This window comes from Bos indicus x Bos taurus, chromosome 23 (genome assembly GCF_003369695.1).
Source record: "Bos indicus x Bos taurus breed Angus x Brahman F1 hybrid chromosome 23, Bos_hybrid_MaternalHap_v2.0, whole genome shotgun sequence".
Taxonomy (NCBI): Eukaryota; Metazoa; Chordata; class Mammalia; order Artiodactyla; family Bovidae; genus Bos; species Bos indicus x Bos taurus.
The window spans coordinates 12,221,918-12,243,303 of NC_040098.1; the positions used below are offsets into that span (position 1 = coordinate 12,221,918).

The 21,386-nt window shown below is 47.0% G+C and overlaps 1 protein-coding gene across 2 annotated transcripts in view; it reads left to right on the top strand.

The window, feature by feature from the left end:
• The window catches only part of TBC1D22B (TBC1 domain family member 22B), a 75,036-nt gene that overhangs the window by 25,017 nt on the left and 28,633 nt on the right, over positions 1-21,386 (top strand). For both annotated transcript variants that reach the window (XM_027524296.1, XM_027524295.1), the window contains 6 exons: positions 1,477-1,784; positions 4,026-4,205; positions 4,755-4,825; positions 6,188-6,316; positions 7,910-7,975; positions 12,732-12,846. In XM_027524296.1, coding sequence (XP_027380097.1) covers positions 1,477-1,784; positions 4,026-4,205; positions 4,755-4,825; positions 6,188-6,316; positions 7,910-7,975; positions 12,732-12,846 — 869 coding nt within the window. The remainder of the gene's footprint in view (positions 1-1,476; positions 1,785-4,025; positions 4,206-4,754; positions 4,826-6,187; positions 6,317-7,909; positions 7,976-12,731; positions 12,847-21,386) is intronic.

Below are 21,386 nucleotides of genomic sequence, written 5' to 3' on the forward strand. Positions count from 1 at the left end.
TCCTCAGGTGTAAATTTACTTGAGGCTGTATTCTTTGATTCCCTACTTGGGGTATGAAGGATGTTAGATAAGACTCAGTTATAGAAACATCCCAACCACACAGTCCCCTGGAACCAGAATAAGGGCCACCAGACCGTAAGAGATTCACAGAAAGAAGAAAACTTCAGGGGGACTTCCCTGGCAGTTCAGTGGTTAAGACTCCATGCTTCCACTGCAGGGGGCGTGGGTTCAGTTCCTGGTTGGGAAACTAAGATCCTGCATGCCTCATGGCACAGCCAAAAAAAGAGGAAACATTCAGGAAAGTTAGAATGGTCTACCTGGCTCTCAACAAGTTAATTGAGTATTTCCCAAACTCAAGTCATGTACCGTCTTCACGACTTTTTTGTAATACTTTATACTATTATTAAATGCACTTGAAAAAATAAACTTATGTACTCAATTAGATTTACTTTTAAAATAAATCTCACTAGTTCTGTAAGTGGAAAACCAGTATCATTTGCCCAAAATAGAAAATAACCTTAGAAATACAGTGAAACACAAAACAGTCTCATTAATTACATTCTAAGCCAGATCTTCTTGCTTACAAAATGTTGAACCTGAGGCTGCCCTCACTTTGTTAAAAAATAATCCTAAAGACAGAGTGGCGTCAAACTCAGATCCCTCCTCAAAGGCAGCAGGACTTTAACAGAATAAAAAGAGAACAACTTGTTCATTTTGAAACTCAGTGTTTAATAATAATACACGTGGGCTACCTAAAACCATCTCCTGTTCTACCAGTAGTTGGTGTCCTGCTCTAGAAGATATTTTAGGATATGGTGCTATAACAGATTAACTCTGAAATCTCAGTGGATTGACACAACAGATGCTTATTTCTCACTCGTGCTTCCAGACCAAGTGAGGGTAAAGCGGGTGTGGAAGGCAGGCTCTGCTCCACATAGTCACTCTGTCATCCAGGCTGAAGGAGATGCCACCACCTGGAGCCTCGCCAGTTATCACGGCAGAACAAGGCTTACAGAGAACTCATACGTAGGACTTCCATGATGGTTCATTGCACTTCCATTGCAGGAGGCACAGGTTCGATCCTTGGCGGGGGAAGTTTTGCATGCCACATTGTTTGGCAAAAAAAAAAAAGGGAGAACTCACACTTGTTCCTTACACTTTGTCTCAGAAGGGACGGCCTCACTTCTCTCCTCAGCCCATTGGCCAGAACCAGTAGCCTCACCTAAGTGCAGGGGCTGGGATGTACAGAGGAGCACGTGGAATGTTTGGAAAGTGATTCTGTCTTTGTTTTATCTGGTACTGCAGCATAATGCTGGTCTAGACGCTTCTAGATAAGGAATGGATGTGGATATTTTTTATTTGAAGAGGGTAATGATTGTGTATGAGATAATTTGTAATACTATTAATAATCTGTTAAGAGAAAGTGGTCGGATATGTCAGACTGTTCCTTGGTTAACAGTGTCTCCTTTCTTAAAGCTTCATTAAAGAACGGTCAAAAGTCAGCACGGTTCCTCTGAAAAATAAGAAGGCCTCCAGTTTTCACGAGTTTGCCCGGAACACCAGTGATGCTTGGGACATTGGTGATGACGAGGAAGAGGACTTTTCATCCCCTGCTTTCCAAACTCTGAACTCAAAAGTTGCTCTGGCGACCGCTGCCCAAGTGCTGGAAAACCACAGCAAGCTGAGGGTGAAACCAGAACGGTCCCAGTCAACGACATCGGATGTACCTGCCAGCTACAAGGTCATAAAGTCCAGCAGTGACGCCCAGCTGTCCAGAAATTCCAGTAAGTCTGTCCAGCTTCCCGCCATAGGCTCAGCCTTTTCAGCAGAGCGCACTTTAAATAAAAACAGGTTCTGGGGGGGCATCCCTTAGATCGTCCACTGGATGATAAATAAGTGAGCTGGAGCCTGAGGGTCCTCAGAGGGCCTCACTGGTCAGGAGCTGTGCTTGCTTCTCCCGCCTGGATAGCTGCCTGGCCCTGGGACCCGGGGCTTCACATCTGACACCCCTGTGTTGCCTGCCCTTCTCTCCTTCCTTTCCCTGTGCTGGGGTCCAGAACACTTATGGTGTGGTTGCTTCACATTTCTTTGGACCTGGTCAAGTTGAAGTGTGTTGACGAAATGTAGTTGAAGTTGTTAGTGGCTGAATTTCAAACATGTTTGGTACCGTTCCTCCGTTCTGGGGAAGAGCCCCTAGCAGCAGGTCGTCTCTCTGCTGTTCCTCAGAAACAGAGTCCCTGTGTCACAGCTCCCTGCCTTCCAGGTTTGGGTGGGGCGGGAGGAGATCCCACCTTCTTTTCAGGAAACTGGCACCAGTAACCGGTTGAGATGATGGTGGTTTTATGAGATGCTTGGAGACACCTTAGTGTACTCTTTTTAGTATCCATTGCTATGTCTAATGTTGTCCTAAAGTGTTTTATGGGAGTCAGTCGTTCTGAGCTGGAGGGGGAAGCACCCTCCTGCTGGTGAGAGTTAAATCAGCTGACTGTGGTAAAGGGTGAAAAGGAAGTGGATTGTCAGAGCCCTGGTGCGTGTCCTGGCTCCTGTTCTCAGAGAACAACTTTTACAGTTTCAGACAAGGATGTGCTTTGGAAATGAGGCTGTAAGGCCTGGAAAATCATTTCACGGTCACTTCACATCTCTGATTTGGGCCCCAGTGACGCGCCCAGACAGGCATTCAGTGCCCACTGGCCAGGTGACCACAGCTCCTGGCTGTGGAAAGTGTCTTCACGTGAGACTGAGGGTCTCCGGAGGGTCCCACTGCGAGGGGAAGGCCCCACCACGATCCCTGACGAGCTGCCCCTGTGCAGCCAGGACCACCCAGAGCACTCCCGTTACGGGGTTCCCTCCTGTGAGCGTCGGTCAGCCAGTCACTTGATAACCGGAAGCTGCCTTCAGTCTCAGCTCTGTAGCGGCGTGTGGTCTGCATTTTCTCAGCCCCATGTCGCACTAGGCATCCAGACCAAGTACCCTGTGGCCGTTGAGTCTGTAAACCTCCTAGTGGTGGTTGGTGAGGATTCCCTGTTTAATTCTTGTTGTGCTGACTACTTGTTAAGGCCCAAATATGTAAAGAATGTGAAACAGTCATGAAAGGATGGTCAGAATTTAAAACTGAGTTTTGTTTGGGGGAGTAAAATAAATAAGGGTTTTGGCATCTGACAGACCCAAGATAACTCAGCTCTCCCTTGCAAATTACTTGATCTCTCTGAGCTATAGTTCCCTCAAAATCGTGGTAAATTCCTGCTGTAGTATGTTGTAAGGGTCAAATGAGAGGATGTAGGTAACTGTGACCAGCTCAGTGCCTTAGTGAGCAGTCAGTGAATGTTAGCACTCTCCTGCTCACTTCTCCTAGCCACCATCTTGTTCAGAAGTGTCTAGAACCAGACATAGAGTTCAGCTTGAGTCCGTGTGCCTGTTATTTCAGTCATATCCCGGCAGAGCTAAAAGCCGGTTCATTTTGGTGAGAAATGTCGAAGCACAGAGGACCCGCCTTAGGTCAGAGCCTCTCACGTGTGAGCCAAAAACAGGTGAAAGTTGTACAAGGGGTACTGACCCTCTTAGCCCTCGGGGCAGCCGGCTGGGGCCTGGGGCTTTGGGAGAGCAGCCATCACCTTTTTTTTCGTGATGTGCTTTTACAGTGTCATTTTCCATGTGCTCTGAGACGAGGAAAGGGAAGGCAAATACTGCCTTTGACTACGTTGCCCCCAAACTCACTATTAGACACCCAAGAAAAGTTCCAGGTTGGGATAAAAAGAAAACAATAGATTTTTCCCATGAAGTCACAAAAAATTTGTCAGATTTGCTGCAGTAGCTGGAGTCTCTGCGCAGAAGGTGCCTTGGTATGTATGATAAACACACAGCCCTTCCCCTGAGCGAACGGAGGGCAGCTGGGTGGTGGCCCTGCCTGGGCGACCTGGCAGCCGCGGCTCTGGAGGAGCCCCGTGCCCAGCAGTCAGGTCTAAGGTGTCTCTGGATCTGCGCTCGTCACACAGCCTGTCCTCTTTCTCTTTCAAACGACCCCTCAGGTGACTCATGCCTGAGGAACCCGCTCCACAAACAGCAGTCACTCCCTCTCCGACCCGTCATCCCGCTCGTCGCCCGCATCTCAGACCAGAACGCTTCTGGGGCACCCCCGATGACCGTCCGGGAGAAAACCCGCCTGGAAAAGTTCCGTCAGCTTCTCTCCAGCCACAACACCGACCTGGGTGAGTCAACCCCGCCTGCCCTCGTGAGCCCCGGGCAAGCTCGGACCTCTCAGTGACTGGAATTCTCAGAGACCCGGAAGCTATTGCTCTTTATTCTTCCTTCTTTTACTTTTCCAGCATCTCCTGATCTGGTGCCCATTGAAGTGACACGCAGGTATCGCAGTCAGAATACATTAACTAGAAATCAGGGGCCAAATTAGGCGGGACTGGACTCCGTGGCCTGTAGAGCCTAGCGCACCCATTCTGGCTTCGGTCTCCTCTACCTCCAGGCGATTCCTCCTGAAATCCACACTTCCTGGTCTTCCTCCCCCCTCTAACTCTAATCTCTGAGCTGACTGGATCACTGCTGCAGAGCTATGACCTTGGCTGCTCAGGGCTGTTGTTTTGGGCTTTTCACCCGCGCTTGTCGGTAGCTGGCGGTGGTGGTGGCAGTGGCGATGGCGGTCATCCTCCTGAAACGCTGGGGGGCACCAGGCAGTGCTGGCTGAGGCTCGTTTCTGGGCACCCACGGGAAGGGCTAAGTCCAACCACACCTTCATCTTTTTGCAGATGAACTGAGGAAGTGTAGCTGGCCGGGGGTTCCCAGGGAGGTTCGGCCTGTAACCTGGAGACTCCTGTCGGTGAGTTCTGCCCGCTGGGTAGAGAAGTGCAAGCCTCACACGGTGCCCCCCTTCCTGCGGTGGCTGGTCTGGGCACATCAGTCTTGCCCCGTAGACTTCTCTGGTCCTACCTGATATGGGACTGAAGTCCTGTCTCTGCATAAAGAATCACATCCTTGAGAGTTTGTTCCACTCGTGTAGAAGAGCTTAGGTTTGTGTGGATAGTCCCGATCGCGCCTTCTCAGCACTGAGGAGGAGTACAGTGAGGCTGGGTGAGCCATCTCTCCTGTGGCAGGTCCCACTTTCCCTGTGCTTCCCTCCTTTCTCAGTAGTAATGACTAAGGGGGTTTAAACCCACTTCCCAACCGTGAAGAGTTGATAAACGGGCCTCCCTCAGAAGCCTGCACTCGTCCCACATTCACTAAGTCATGGAGCCCTGTGCCAGCCGCTGTGGTAGGAACACTTTGATCTCCTGAGCCCGTAAAATCCATTCATTCATAAGGATTTATTGAGGGCAAGCTGTTTACCGGGCACGATGCCAGGTGCTGTGAGGATGCACAGAGGTGGGCCCGGCACAGCTCCGGCTCACCAGGCACTTGCTCGCTCTGTGGACGTGTCCCTTCCCTGCCTGCGAGAGAACAACTCTTGCTCCTAATCGGCCCCCACCCCCAACTCTCGTAGCCGTGGAGTCACTGCCCCTGCTCCTTCTAAGAAGTCCAAATGCTATTAGAAGTAGCTGCAGTGAGAATGGAAGGGGAACAAGAGATGTCAGAATTGAGAGTGGGATCTAGATCAGGGGTGGCCCGGAGCTGGAGCCAGGAGCGAGGGGCTGCTGCCAGAAGTTCTATGTCTGGACGTTGCAGCTGCTGGGTCACAGATTCCATTCAGCCTCCTAAGCTGGTAATTCTCAACATCACTGCGGGAAAGAATTACGTAACTAGCACAGGCTCACACGGCACGCCACTGAGATGCGCCGTGGAGGCAGCCACCTCTCCGTGACCCTGGGAAGGATTGCCTCGCACACACGCAGCCCCAGGAGTCCTGACTTGGGTCCAGTTCCCTCCCACTGACCTACATTCGCTGCTCTACTGTGCCAACCCCAGAGCTCTGCAGTGCTTCCCAGCAGGACCCACGCCCAGCGTTGCAGGAATACATAACCCCGAGAAACCCGGCTGGGCTTCATCTACCCACACATGCATCTCATTGAATGAGGACAGGGCAAACCCTGGGTGGCCAAAACCAAAAAGGGATTTACCCTTGTCCTCTTGGCAGCTTTCTTTCCCTTCCTTTGAAAGTTTCAAAGCCACTGTTCAGGCTAAAATAAAAGTTAAGGATTCATCCAGCCAGTGCCTGTCCCCATCTGACAAGTGGTCCTGTCTACAGGGTTATCTCCCAGCAAACACTGAGAGGAGGAAGTTGACCTTGCAGCGGAAGCGGGAGGAGTATTTTGGCTTCATTGAACAGTATTATGACTCTCGAAATGAGGAACATCACCAGGATACCTACAGACAGGTACGTCATCACCTGCTGCCCTTTTGCCCACTAGTCATAATCTTCAGGTGCGGCTCCTGGAAGTGCTCTCGGGGTACAGGTTTGCCACGTCTTCAGGCTACAGTGGTTAGGAATTAAATTTATTCCCAGAACTACATCCTCTCTTTCTAATTCAGTAGCTCTGATTTTAGCCTTCTTTTTTTTTTTTTTTTTTGGTCTGTGCTATACGGCATGTGAGATCTTAGTCCTCCAACCAGGGATCAAACCCATGCAGCGGAAGCATGGAGTCTTAACCATTGGATCACCATGGAAGTCCCTAGACATTTTCAGTAGATAGATTTTGGGGAGTCCCTGGTCAGTAGCAGTGCTTCTTGGACTTTAATATGCATAGAAATCACCTAGGATTTTGATAAAATTCTGACTTGGGATTATGGTAAAATGCAGATTCTCATTCAGGACACCTGGGGTGAGCCCTTGGCTTCCAGTGAGCTCCCAGGCGATGCCAGCGCCGCTGGTCCACAGACAACCCTTGCGAATAGTCAGGGTGGTGGGACACAAGATGAAGAATGAGTTCGCTCAGTGAGTCCACCCCTCTGGCCTGTGACATCAGTGTGTCCTTCTGACAGCTGCAGTGTCTCTTTGGCTTGTGTGTCTGTCTGTTGGAGCCATAGCCATCAGCAGCCTTAGCCGGGAGAGCCCTGCCATCGCCCATAGCAGTCCACACCGCCTGTGGAAAGGTGGAAGGTGTGAAAAGGAGCCTGATGGTTGCAGAGGGGAAGATACTGGGTGCGCGCAGCTGTCTACAAGAGGCCCCAAGAGCAGAAGTAGCCTCAGCTGCTGCTGAGACAGTCCTTAGGGTTGTTGCTGTCGTTTAGTCCCTCAGTCGTGTCCCCAACTCTTCATGACTCCATGGACTATAGCCCAACAGGCTCCTCTGTCCATGGGATTTTCCAGGCGAGGATACTGGAGTGAGTTGCCATCTCCTTCTCCAGGAGATCTTCCCAACCCAGGAATTGAACTCATGTCTCCTGCATTGGCAGGCAGGTTCTTTACCTGCTGAGCCACCAGGGAAGCCTTGTGGGTTACTAGACATCGGTAAATCCCAAGGCCAAAACCAGTCATTGTGACGTCTTTGGTAACAGAAACCAGAACTCTCAGTGCCAGGCATTCAGCACCAGCTGCCTGTGGTTCCCTCTCCTGATACAGTTTTGGAGCTTTCCAAGCTCTTTTAGTTCTTATGGACTGTTGAGGATTAAGAATCTGAAAGAGGCATACACATTTTGATCCTACCTGTTAAATTTAAGTACAGGCCCAGAATAAAACAGATGGCAGACAATAGGGAAAAGCAGCTGGTTCTGCTAACTTGTGAAGCCTGTTGCTGTTTGGTGTTAAGTGGTTTGTTCAGGGAGGTTTCATTACTGTTCAGTTAGCTGTTGCTGTCATGGGAATGTATTCCACATGGACAGGTAGGTTTCTAAAGCCTTCTAAAGTTCTTTCTAAAGATAAAATTTGACTCTCATTCTTACTCCCTTTGATTCCCAAATCCTAAGAAAATAACTTCTCAAAAGAACGAACTGGCATTTGTGTTTTTGGATAACGGCTTCTCTTTTTCAGATTCACATTGACATTCCAAGGACGAATCCTCTCATTCCATTGTTCCAGCAGCCTCTTGTACAGGAGGTGAGAGAATTGCTTAACACTGTCCGCCCTCCCCCAACCCCCACACACCTCTGCAGCACTGTCCGTGTGGGTGAGTGCTTGCCCCCGCCTCCAACCTCGGGCAGGTTTATGGCTAATCATGATGGTACCTTGTGTTCGCAGATGGAGCTTTGGTTTTTCAGAGTACTTTCTTGTGGGTTCTCATTCAATCCTCGTAACAAACCTGTGGGTTGAGTAGTGCTTTGAGGGGTTAAGGGACTTGCCCAGACTCAGAGTCCATCTGGTGACTGAGTGAAGACTGGAAGCTGCTAGAATTCCTAGTCCTGTGTTTGCTGTACTTGATAAAGCTGGGAGTAGTGATTTGTGCGTGTGTGGTAACAATATATAACATAAAATTTACTGTTGTAACCATTTATAAGCATATAGTTCGGTGGCATTAAGTACATTCATATTGTTAAGTCATCACCATCATTCATCTCTACAACACTTTTTCATTTTCCCAAACTGAAGCTATGTACCCATGAGGCAATAATTTTCCATTCCCCAGCAGCTGCCATTCTACTTCCTATGTCTATGAGTTTGAATATTCTCAGTTCATTTCACTTCAGTTGCTCAGTCGTGTCCAACTCTTTGTGACCCCATGAATCGCAGCATGCCAGGCCTCCCTGTCCATCACCATCTCCCAGGGTTCACTCAAACTCATGTCTATCGAGTCGGTGATGCCATCCAGCCATCTCATCCTCTGTCATCCCCTTTTCCTCCTGCCCCCAATCCCTCCCAGCATCAGAGTCTTTTCCAATGAGTCAGCTCTTCGCATGAGGTGGCCAAAGTACTGGAGTTTCAGCTTTAGCATCATTCCTTCCAAAGAACACCTAGGACTGATCTCCTTTAGGATGGACTGGTTGGATTTCCTTGCAGTCCAAGGGACTCTCAAGAGTCTTCTCCAACACCACACTTCAAAAGCATCAATTCTTCAGCACTCAGCTTTCTTCACAGTCCAACTCTCACATCCATACATGACCACTGGAAAAACCATAGCCTTGACTAGATGGACCTTTGTTGGCAAAGTAATGTCTCTGCTTTTGAATATGCTATCTAGGTTGGTCATAACTTTTCTTCCAAGGAGTAAGCGTCTTTTAATTTCATGGCTGCAGTCACCATCTGCAGTGATTTTGGAGCCCCCAAAAATAAAGTCTGACAGTGTTTCCACTGTTTCCCCATCTGTTTCCCATGAAGTGATGGGACCAGATGCCATGATCTTCGTTTTCTGAATGTTGAGCTTTAAGCCAACTTTTTCCACTCTCCTCTTTAACTTTCATCAAGAGGCTTTTTAGTTCCTCTTCACTTTCTGCCATAAGGGTGGTGTCATCTGCATATCTGAGGTTATTGATATGTCTCCGGGCAATCTTGATTCCAGCTTGTGCTTCTTCCAGCCCAGCATTTCTCATGATGTACTCTGCATAGAAGTTAAATAAGCAGGGTGACAATATATAGCCTTGACGTATTCCTTTTCCTATTTGGAACCAGTCTGTTGTTCCATGGCTAGTTCTAACTCTTGCTTCCTGACCTGCATACAGTTTTCTCAAGAGGCAGGTCAGGTGGTCTGGTATTCCCATCTCTTTCAGAATTTTCCACAGTTTATTGTGATCCACACAGTCAAAGGTTTTGGCATAGTCAATAAAGCAGAAATAGATGTTTTTCTGACTATTCTAGGTATGTCAGATAAATGGCATCACACAGTAATTGTCCCTTTGTGACTGGCTTATTTCACTTAGCATAATACCTTCGAGGTTCGTTCATGTTGTCATAATTTCCTTCCTTTTGAAAACGAACTTCTGTTCTATTATATGTATGTGAGACACTGTTGGTCTGCTGTTTGTCAGCGGCCACTGGGGTTGCTTCTACCTTCTGGGTATTGTGAGCAGTGCTGCTGTGAATGCGGGTGTGCAAGTATCTGAGTCCCTATTTTAAGTTCTTTTCAGATACATACCCAGAAGTCAAATTAGTAGTGATACGTTGAGACCTAACAGTTTAGCAGTTAGCGAAGCACTTGAAAGGTTTCAGTGGGGCTGTTACGTTTTGACCAAGCAAGAAGTATAAACTCCTGGAGATTAGGGATTTCCTTTACAACTTAATAGTAGCTGGGACTCTGGGTGGAAGTGCTTTTCGAATTACGTTTTCACTCATCCTCATAGTAAAGAATGTGATTTTAAATGCTCAAAATAATTTCTTTTTGACTTTATGTTCACAATTCTGTTTAAATGTAGATGTGTCTAATGACGGGATCCCTCATACCTTAGCAGTAGCGTAAAGAAGGTTTTGAGGGTCATGCCATTGTTTTGCCTGTAAGAATCAGCTCAAAGGAAGGTAGAAACCCACTCAGGGTATCTTTGTGTCTCCCTTTCAGTTTCCCTTGGCTCAGCCCTACTTATTCCTCATTTTAGCTTGAAGATGTTCAGATCTTTCACCTGTGCCTGCTTCCTTTAAATTCGGAGATAGGGCAAAGTACTTTGTTTAAAAGAATTCTCCAGGCAGTGGAACCGGCATACAGAGAAAGAAACTCAAACTGCGATCTTTCCAGTTTTCCTTGAATCACCTTTCCATCTAGGAGATTACAGTCATCATAAACAGAATAAATTGCCAGCCAGGGAGCAGAGAATTAAGTAACACTGAATATTGAGAGACTTGCTTTACAAACCTGAAAGATACTTGAGAAGAGTGAGAATTACCCACACTAGTAGCAGAGGCGTCTCAGAGGTAGAGAGGCTTGTCCCAGACTTTTTCTGTAGTGAAGACTCCATGGTCTCCGCAAGTCATCAGGCGTGGTGCTCTTCCATTTCCATCTCTTTAGCATTTCCACTTGCATGGCGTGAGTATGTCTGCTTGTCCCATCCTTACTAGAGAGGGATTACTGCAGGTCTCCTGCTTCTGAATGGCTAGCTTCCCTGCCCTTACTCACCAGGGATGTGTGTATTTACGAGGAACTGATAGTTTGAAATAGAAGCGCTGATAAGTCCTTCAGAAGGGCTGACCTGGAGGAGCTTCTGATAGAGACATCCAGTCAGACACAGGCCACTGGAGGTGTGAGGAGACAGTGGGCAGGGAACTCTTGAGAGCTTCCTGAACATGGTGGGTCTAGCTTGAGCCCTAGTTTCAAGGGAGGGAGGAGGGCGTTTAGCAGCAGAGGAAAGAATGTCAGAGGGGCCCCATTGGAATGTTGGGCCTGACTCAGATGAGGATGCCACGCCCTTCCCCTCAGCCCCAGGGAGCAAGCAGGCCCCTCTAGGGGAGGCAGAGAGGCCAGCTCCTTCCAGACAGGGCCATGCTCACACTGCCTGCTAGGACAGGAGTGTTGACGATGGGAGTCTTTGTCGGCTGGCTTGGCCAGCTAGAAGGCAGACTCAGCACGGGATTTGGGCTGGGAAACATCCTTTGTTGTGTTGCTAGATTCTCCACGTTTCTCCTACACTAGCTAACCAACTCCAAAACCATACAACCATCTCTTTTTCACTTTTCTCCTTGGGATGTTTTTGCTCCCTTGCGCCTGACCTCCGGGAGGCCTCTTTAGTCTGCCTGTAGAGCTGACTGATGGGGCTCCGCAGAGTACAGGTGTGGTGGAGGCCCCCGCATTTCCTGTCCCCCCTGCACGTGGTGATTGTCACCTCTGTCATCCCTCTGGTGTGCTCCAGAGACAGGAGACAGTCCAGTTAGAGCCAGTCTGAGGGATGTGTTGGGCCCAGGAGCTGTGGTCAGCAGGCTGAAGCCAGGACGGGTGCCAGCAGGCTGAGAGGAGACAGGAAGCCCTGAGCGTCTAGTGAAAGCGGACAGGAGGGTAAGAGAAAGGAACGGTCGGGACTCTGTAAAGGGATCCTAAGGGTCTTTTCTTTCTCTCCAGACTAAGCCTCTGGCTTCTTGTGGCTAATATACTTAACCACAGAGGCTTTCCCAGCTGTAGGATTTGGTTCATTTGACTTCCTATCCCCAGCGAACGTCCGGGTTGCATCCTGATATGTGAGACAACTTCCTGCATGTATTATTGTCTGTCACTGGTTCCTAGTCAGGCTGGGTTAGAAGTAAATCCAGATCTAGATTTCTTTCCGTCTCAGCAGGGAGAAAGAAGAGTGTGGTAGAGAAGAGATTTCCTCTCTATGTACTGTAATGAGCAAAAGAGATTTGGAAAATGTATCAGAACTTAGATATTCCGATATCTTGCTCCTGGAAATAGAGAAACAGCATCTACAAATGAGCACGGTGGCCTGAATTAATGACATCCATAGCAACCCTTTCCCTAAGCCACCCATGTCACTCTCCTTTCTGTTTCCCAAATTCATATCACGATGACTAGATACTAGAAAGAGAAGTAAAGGGCAAGAAGTACCTGTTGTTGTTGTTGTTTTTTAGTTGCTGTGCTAAGTCATATCCGACTCTTTAGCAACCCCATAGACTATAGCCTCACAGGCTCCTCTGCCCATGGGATTTCCCAGGCAAGAATACTGGAGTGGGTTGCCATTCCCTTCTCCAGGGGATCTTCCCAACCCAGGGATCGAACCTGCATTTCCTGCATTGGTGGATGGATTCTTTACCAAACCCTGTTAAAAGCAATTTGTATCTTCAAAACTTTCTGTATTTACAGACTTCCTTTGTCCCACAGTAATTTTTAAATTTTTCCTGCAAATTCTGCGGCAGTGCTGAGTTAAATTGTGAGGGCGGTAAACGGAGGGAGGGAGAGTATCCTCATGATTTAATGTCCTGACATCTTTCTTTCTCATTTTCCTAGATCTTCGAAAGAATTCTATTTATTTGGGCCATCCGACACCCTGCCAGTGGGTATGTCCAGGGAATTAATGACCTGGTCACTCCGTTCTTTGTCGTCTTCCTCTCAGAATATGTGGGTAAGAAGCATGAGTACCAAGTTGAGCAAGCTATTGCTCTTTTTTTATCTGTGGTCTATTTGTTTTTCCCAAGAGTGCAGCCAGTGGGCACATCTTGCTAAAAAAAGAGATAGTGGCTTTAGAATACACAGCTGAACCTGTTTTAACAGCAACAGCAGCCTGGAATTTATCCCTCGAGATGGTCACAGATCTCACCTAAAAGACCTGCTTTGCCACAAGAACGGCCAAGTTGACATATTTATGTTCCACCATAAACAGATGGTTTCATGTTTTATCTGAGGTTCTTTTAGGATTATTTTGAACTTGGCTGTAACACAGGCCCTCATCTGTGAAAGCTGGAATTTCAGATTATACATCAGGCTTCCATGTTTTAGTTCTCATGCCGTATCTTAGAACAGGGTACGGGCCTGCAGAGGAGGCAGGGTGGTGCCAGGTTCCAGCTCACGTGGGAGGTGATGAAATGGGCCAAGGAGAGCTCCAGGACCTTGGTTTCTCCCACTTCTTTCTTCACCCCTTACCTCACTGGGTTCTTGTCACTTTTTTTTTTATAAGGAAGATGGTTCTTTTTAAAAAGTTCATTAATTTATGGCTGCACTGGGCCTGCATTGCTGCTTGTGCGCTTTCTCTCATTGCAGCAAGTGGGGCTACTGTCCAGTTGTGCTGCACAGGCTTCTCACTTCAGAAGCTTGTGTTGTTGCAGAGCACGGGCTCTCGAGCACGAGGGGCTTCAGTAGTTGTGGCGTGTGGACTCAGCATGCGGCTCGTGGGCTCTAGAGTGCAGGCTCAGCAGTTGTGGCTCATGGGCTGAGTTGCCCCATGGCACGTGGAATCTTCCAGGACCAGGAATCAAATGCATGTCCCCTCCAGTGGCAGGTAGATTCTTAACCGCTGGACCATCAAGGAAGTCCCTGGCAGTTAGGTTTTCTTACAGTGCCAGCTCTGTAAGAGCTACTCTGGCCATGCCTGAATCAGGCAGTCTCAAAAGGCATTGAGGATTCTCTGCTTCTCCTGTTGGATTCAGATTCCCTTCATCTCTTGTTGTTTTGATGAAAGTTTTCTATTTTGTCTCAGGTTCAAAGGATTTGTTAACAAAAGAAGCCACTCGTTATATTCAAATAAACAATATCAGTATTTATTAGGCTTCCCTGGTAGCTCAGCTGGTAAAGATTCCGCCTGCAATGCAGGAGACCCTGGTTTGATTCCTGGGGCGGGAAGATCCCCTGGAGAAGGGTTAGGCTACCTACACCAGTATTCTTGGGCTTCCCTGGTGTTTCAGCTGGTAAAGAATCTGCCTGCTATGAGGGAGGCCTGGGTTCAATCCCTGGGTTGGGAAGATCCCCTGGAGAAGGGAACGGTTACCCACTCCAGTATTCTGGCCTGGAGAATTCCATGAACTGTATAGTCCATGAGGTTGCAAAGAGTCGGACATGATTGAGTGCCTTTCACTCTCAATATTTATTAGAGAATTATGTCACTTACTTTCAATATTCTAACATTAAAAGAAAAGAGAAATAGAAACGGCAGAGGATACATCATCAAATTGAGTTTTGACCAACATCCATAAACTCAAACAGCCCTGGAAATCCTGTGTCACAGCACATCTGGAGTCCCAATTTGGCAAAGGTCCAGGCAGCATATCCCCTCCACGGTGAGACTTCAAAAATTGCAGTTCGGGGTTCCGCTTATAATCCCAGGATGCAAACTGATATCATCAATCTGTGAACAAATTGCAGCTCTTATTTCATTTTAATGCTGTTTGTTTTGTCATGTAAAACTTGGAATGTCATTAAGCCTGGGGCTTGGTTGGCCAGACCCCTTCCATGGGCTCAACAGTCTCAAAATTCAGCCCCTATCTTATCTCTGGTGCTGCCAGGCTTGCACTCACAGCAAGCAGTCAGGGCTGTGTCCAGGCAGGATAGACGCAAGGTCAGAGGCCTGCTCTGCTTTGTCTCTGAAGCCAAACAGGACTGTTTAATTTCCCTAACACTTGTGCTTCAAGAGTCACAGGAAAACCCATCTGTCATATGGCCTGATGTTTTTGTTCTCTTAGTCAGTCAAAGAGAAGTTCATGTGGGAATCAGAATGTGGGAAAGGATGTTAGGAAACTATCCGTCTCCTCTGCCCCTTTTCTTGCCTCATTAGTGTCAGGGCTGGGACTAGAACCCTTCTCTTCAGGCCCTGGGGGTGGTAGGTAATGAGATGATGCCATCGCAGAGGGTAGGTCAGTCATGAGAAGGGGCTGGCATGGAGCCCCTTGGAGTGGGGGGCATGAGAGATGTCTCACTTGATCCTTCCCTTGCAGGTTTTCCGGTGGGACCAAAGGGATGGTGTTTTGGTCTTTCATGAGGCAGCTTTTTGTTTTGTTTTGTTTTTATGACTCGAAAAAGAAGGCAACCAAATAATGTCATTCCTTGTTTCCCTTAAGTGACAGCAACCAGGGCAGAACTGGGAGTAAGGGTGGAAAGTCACACTCTTGTCCACACTGTTAAGTGACCTTAAGCAAAAGCATATAAATAAAGCTTTTGCTGGAGAACTTTTATTTTCCCCCCTTATCAATTGATCAGTTTTTGCAAGTGCCTTCATTCTGTGTGTTTAACTTAATTATAAAGAGCAGTGCAGCTGATGCTTTGGGATTTGATTCTTGCAGGAGTTCTTTTCTGAAATGGTATTAAAGGATGAGCCTTGTCGTCGTCGTTTAGTTGCTAAGTCGTGTCCGGACTCCTTTGTGACCCCATGGATTGTAGCTCACCAGTCTCTTCTGTCCATGGGATTTTCTACTGGAGTGGGTTGCCATTTCCTTCTCCAGGGGATCTTCCCGACCCAGCAATTGAACCCAAGTCTCCTGCATTGGCGGATGGAGTCCTTACCACTGAACCAGCAGGGGAGCCCAAGGTTGAGCCCAGGAAGATATTATTAATCCATTCATTAATCTACATTTGAGATCTAAGTGCTGGCATGCAGCCAGTTATTATGCCAGTTTAGGAAATCCTCAGCAGCTGCGGTTCTAGTTGGCTGTTAATTATCTTGTGAGCTGTCATTTGTTCTTTTTGTCCCCGATTCTCCTCCACCTTCTGTAGGCATCCATCCCGTTACTACCCTAACACCGTCAGCCCCACCGTGCACTGCACCTTTCTCTGATCGATATGACTGCATTCTGATCTGGGTGTTTGCTTTGTCAGCCCCACCTGCTGACCATTGCTCGCCCACAGCATTTACACAGCACAGTGTGGGCTTCTCTGCCCCTCCTCAGCAAGGAGGCCTTTCTGAGTAAGGCTGCAGTCAGCCTCACCTCTGCAGCAGCCTTCAGATGGGTCTTTGGTACCTCCTCCCAGAGCTAGGAAAGCATTTCCTAGCTAGGCCCATTCATGTTTTATGAAAGTTTTAATTATGTTACATTTCTAAACATATGTAAAAGTAGAAAAAAATAATACCATAAATCCTCATACACTTGCCACCCAACTTCACACCTCTGTCAATTCTTTACTCGCTTATCTTTGTGAGTAAGCAGATCTCAATGTAAAGCAATGTATAATTTCATCCATAAATATTTCCATATGTGTCAGTTGAAGATCATGATTAAAGAAACTCACAGCCACAATGTAATTATTATGTCTAAGAAGTTATAATAGTTCCTTAATATAGTCTGATATACAGCAGTATTCAAATTTTCTAGATTCCCATAAATATATTTAACATTTTGTTTGAATCAAGGTTCAGATCAGGTCCACACATTCTACTGGTTTGTTGATATGTCTCTTAAGTCTCAATCTATCAATTCCCATCCATCTTTCTTATTTTCCCAGTTTTCAAACTGGGACTTTGCCATGCCAACCAGTAATATTACCATAATTTTTAAAACACTTGACCATTTGCAAAGTACTTTGACCTTATTTCCTTTAGTAACCCCCAGTATCTCTTTAAAGTAGATATATGAACCCATTTTACAAGTGAGAAATCGAAGACAGAGATTTAATGAGCTTCCCGAACTCAAACCTCCATCTTTTGACCTGAATGCTTGTGCTCTTTGGGCTTCCCTGGAGGCCCAGCGGTAAAGAATCCACCTGCATTCCTGGAGACGTGGGTTCCATCCCTGGGTTGGGAAGATCTCCTGGAGAAGGGAAAGGTGACCCACTCCAGTATTCTGGCCTGGAGAACCCCATGGGCTCTATAGTCCATGGGTCGCAGAGTCAGACACGACTGAGCGGCTTTCACTTTCATCTGTGCTCTTTATATGACTTGGTGGCGTCGCAGTCTAGATGGATCTTCTCCATTCTCTGCTGCAAAGCACATTTCTTGTTACTCCTTGCCTCAAACAAAAAACCAAAATAAGCAACAAATTACAGTAGAAGTACTTGCTTGTTTAAAAAACAAGATCAAAACAATAAAGAAGTGTTGTTACCTCACCCCTACCCTCCACCACAAGAGATAACACCCTTTGATGTGTATTTTTCCAACCCTTTTCCTTTGTGAGAACAGACCTCCATGTGTTATTTTTCTTTGTTTTGCCCAGAAAAATAGAATCGGACTATCCATACGCTTCTCAGTCTTTCTTGCTTTCACTCACAAGTATCTGGCCAGCTTTCCAGGTTCAGACATACAGGTCTGTGTCGTCATTTTCAGCAATTCCATCTATTTTCATTTAGCTTTACTATAGTGTAGTGAACAGTTCTTTTATAGTAGGGCATTTAAGTGATCTATAATTTTTAGCCATTATAGATAACATTTTAATGAATATCCTTATGCATATTTTCTTATCCTTTGTCTTGAAATACATGATTTTCTGAAAGAGCATCCATAGAAGTGAAACTGCTAGTCCTAAAAGCAGGCCAAATAGATACTACTGCCTTACACTGCAGAGAGGCTTATGGCATCTTGTGCTCCAGCCACTGATGCTTAGGTGCGCTTTTCTTCACATCCTTTTTTTTTTTTTTTTTCTTCACATCCTTGTTAGCAAGTCTAATTGTGTTTCACCAGTCTGGCAGACAAACCACGGTTTGTGTTTCAGTTTTATTGCCACTTACTCATCAGCGAGGTGGTTTATCTTTTCTTTTGTGTATTAGCATTTGTTTCTTTTGTCATCTGCTTGTTCAGATATTTACACTTTTTTTTTTCTTCTGTTGTTCTGTTGGTCTCGTTTTTTAAGAGCTTTATGTGGATTAGATATACTCATTTTTCATCTGCTGTGTGTTGCTAGTATTCAACCTTTTTTGACACACCCACTCCATGGGAATTGTTTATGGTTCAACCTAGTATTTTTTTCTCTCCCAGACCATCATCTATCTTTTCAGCTTTTATTATGTCTCCTTATATAGCTCTTCCTAATTTTTATGTAGTCAAATCTGCCCATTCAGATTTAGGTGTCCATTCAGGTGTTTATTGAGCTCCTACTCTATGCCAGAGGATAGAGTGAGTAAGGTAACAGGTGTGCTCCCCCTTGTGGAGCATCCCATCTAGTGGGGACTTGAGGGGCTCACAAAGAAGTAGGTCATTGCAAAGCAGGACACAAAGGAAATACCTCCTCCTCTGTGGTTTCTAGATTTCGTATATTGCTTAGGAAGTTTTACCTTCCCCACCTCAATGTTACAAAGATACTCTTCCATGTTTTCTTTTAGTACTCTTGTGGCTCTGATTTTACATTTAGATTTTTAAATTCTATTCGTAAAATTTATTTTCTTTTACAGTGGGGTTGATATTTAAAGTTATTATTCCAACTGGATACTTCATTATTTATCACTGTTTATATGTAGTACATACTTTCTTCACTGGTGTGAAATCTCTCTTCATAATATAGTATAAATTCCTTTATTTACATGGTTTTGCTTATTTCTATTCCATTTATCTCCATTTCTATGCATCTTCCCAGGTGGCTCAGTGGTAAAGAATCTGCCTGCCAAAGCAGGAGACTCAAAAGATTCAGGTTCAATCCCTGAGTCAGGAAGACCCCCTGGAGTAGGAAATTGCAACCCACTCCGATATTCTTGCCTGAAAAATTCCATGGACAGCTGACGGGCTGCAGTCCATGGGGTCACAAAGAGTCAGACACAAATGAGCGCGCGCATGTGCGCGCGCGCACACACACACACACACACACACACACACATATACTATGCATGTACCACACAACTTGGATATTTGAGCTTTAGAGGGTGTTTTATTATTATTTCAGGGCTGGTCTCTTTCATCATCCTTTTTAAAAAATTGTCTTGACTCTTCTTCCGGATAAACTTGCCAAGTTCAGGAAATAGGGAACCTACCTACTTCAGGAAGTAAGAAGAATTTTTATTGGAGGTGCAGTAATTTTACAAATTAGTTTTGTGGGGTTTCTTTGATAGCAGCTTACTGAGATGTCATTCATATATAATTCACCCATTTAACATGTACAATTCAGTAATTTTTAGTATATTTATAGAGTTTATAACCATCACCACAGTCAATTTTAGAACATTTTCATCAACCCCAAAAGAAACTCTGTACCCTATATCCATCAGTACCAAGCCCCCCCACCCCCTCTATTCCTACCTGCTCTTACTTTCTGTCTCTATTATTTGCCTTTTCTGGACATTTCATAAAAATGGAATCCTGTGATATGTGTATCTTTTGTGTCTAGTTTCTCTTATTTAGCTTGCTCTTGAGATTCATCCAGGTTGTAGCCTGTGTCAGTGCTTCGCTCCTTTTTATGGTCAAATAAGTATTCCATTGTATGAACATACCACATTTTATTTATTGGTTCATCAGTTGCTGGATATAAATTAAGCTTCAAAGAAACAAGGCATACAGACTTCTCTCCAGCCTCAAGGCCTTTCCTGAACACAGACTCAACATTGTTTGTGGCCTCCAAGAACAGTTCTCTTGTCTGAGTAACAATGCCGCTTTGCTCCCTTTTTCTAATAGTGCCGTATCCTAGGAAGGCAGCTGCTGTGAAAAGAGTTTTGTTATGACTGTCCCTACTACGGGAGGCCTCTGGGATCCTTCACCCGGGGAACAGGCCAGGCCGGTGGCCTTGTCATCCCAGGCAGGTGTCCCCAGGCAGCCTCGCCCACCGCCTCATCTCCCTGAGCTGTAGCACGGAGGATGTCCCCTAGTAGAGCTGTGGGACCCACAGGACCTTGTTTGGCCTGTCTCCTATCACCTCCGCTATCTGTTCTCTATTACTTTTAAAAAACATTTTTGAAAATATGTATTTATTTATTTTTTGCCGCATCAGGCTCTAGAGCACACAGGCTCCATAGCTGAGGCGCACGGGCTTAGTTGCCCGCAACGCGTGGAATCTTAGCTCCCCGACCAGGGATCATGCTCATCCCGCAACGCGTGGAATCTTAGCTCCCCGACCAGGGATCATGCTCATCCCGCAACGCGTGGGATCTTAGCTCCCCGACCAGGGATCATGCTCATCCCGCAACGCGTGGGATCTTAGCTCCCCGACCAGGGATCATGCTCATCCCGCAACGCGTGGGATCTTAGCTCCCCGACCAGGGATCATGCTCATCCCGCAACGCGTGGGATCTCAGCTCCCCGACCAGGGATCATGCTCATCCCGCAACGCGTGGAATCTCAGCTCCCCGACCAGGGATCATGCTCATCCCGCAACGCGTGGAATCTCAGCTCCCCGACCAGGGATCATGCTCATCCCGCAACGCGTGGAATCTCAGCTCCCCGACCAGGGATCATGCTCATCCCGCAACGCGTGGAATCTCAGCTCCCCGACCAGGGATCATGCTCATCCCGCAACGCGTGGAATCTCAGCTCCCCGACCAGGATCATGCTCATCCCGCAACGCGTGGAATCTCAGCTCCCCGACCAGGGATCATGCTCATCCCGCAACGCGTGGAATCTCAGCTCCCCGACCAGGGATCATGCTCATCCCGCAACGCGTGGAATCTCAGCTCCCCGACCAGGGATCATGCTCATCCCGCAACGCGTGGAATCTCAGCTCCCCGACCAGGGATCATGCTCATCCCGCAACGCGTGGAATCTCAGCTCCCCGACCAGGGATCATGCTCATCCCGCAACGCGTGGAATCTCAGCTCCCCGACCAGGGATCATGCTCATCCCGCAACGCGTGGAATCTCAGCTCCCGACCAGGGATCATGCTCATCCCGCAACGCGTGGAATCTTAGCTCCCCGACCAGGGATCATGCTCATCCCGCAACGCGTGGAATCTTAGCTCCCCGACCAGGGATCATGCTCATCCCGCAACGCGTGGAATCTTAGCTCCCCGACCAGGGATCATGCTCATCTCGCAACGCGTGGAATCTTAGCTCCCCTGACCAGGGATCATGCTCATCCCGCAACGCGTGGAATCTTAGCTCCCTGACCAGGGATCATGCTCATCCCCTGCGTTGAAAGGCAGATTTTTAACCACTGGACCACAAGGGAAGTCCCTATTCTCCATTACTTTTATAAAGTAGCACCTGAGCTTGCTTCATGCTTCATATCATGTTTGTTGTAAAATAGCTGAAAATGGGGAGATCCGGTGACTGCCCTCTGTTGACAGAATTTTTCTGTACCTAACTTAGCGCCCACTCCCCCTCAGTTCCCGC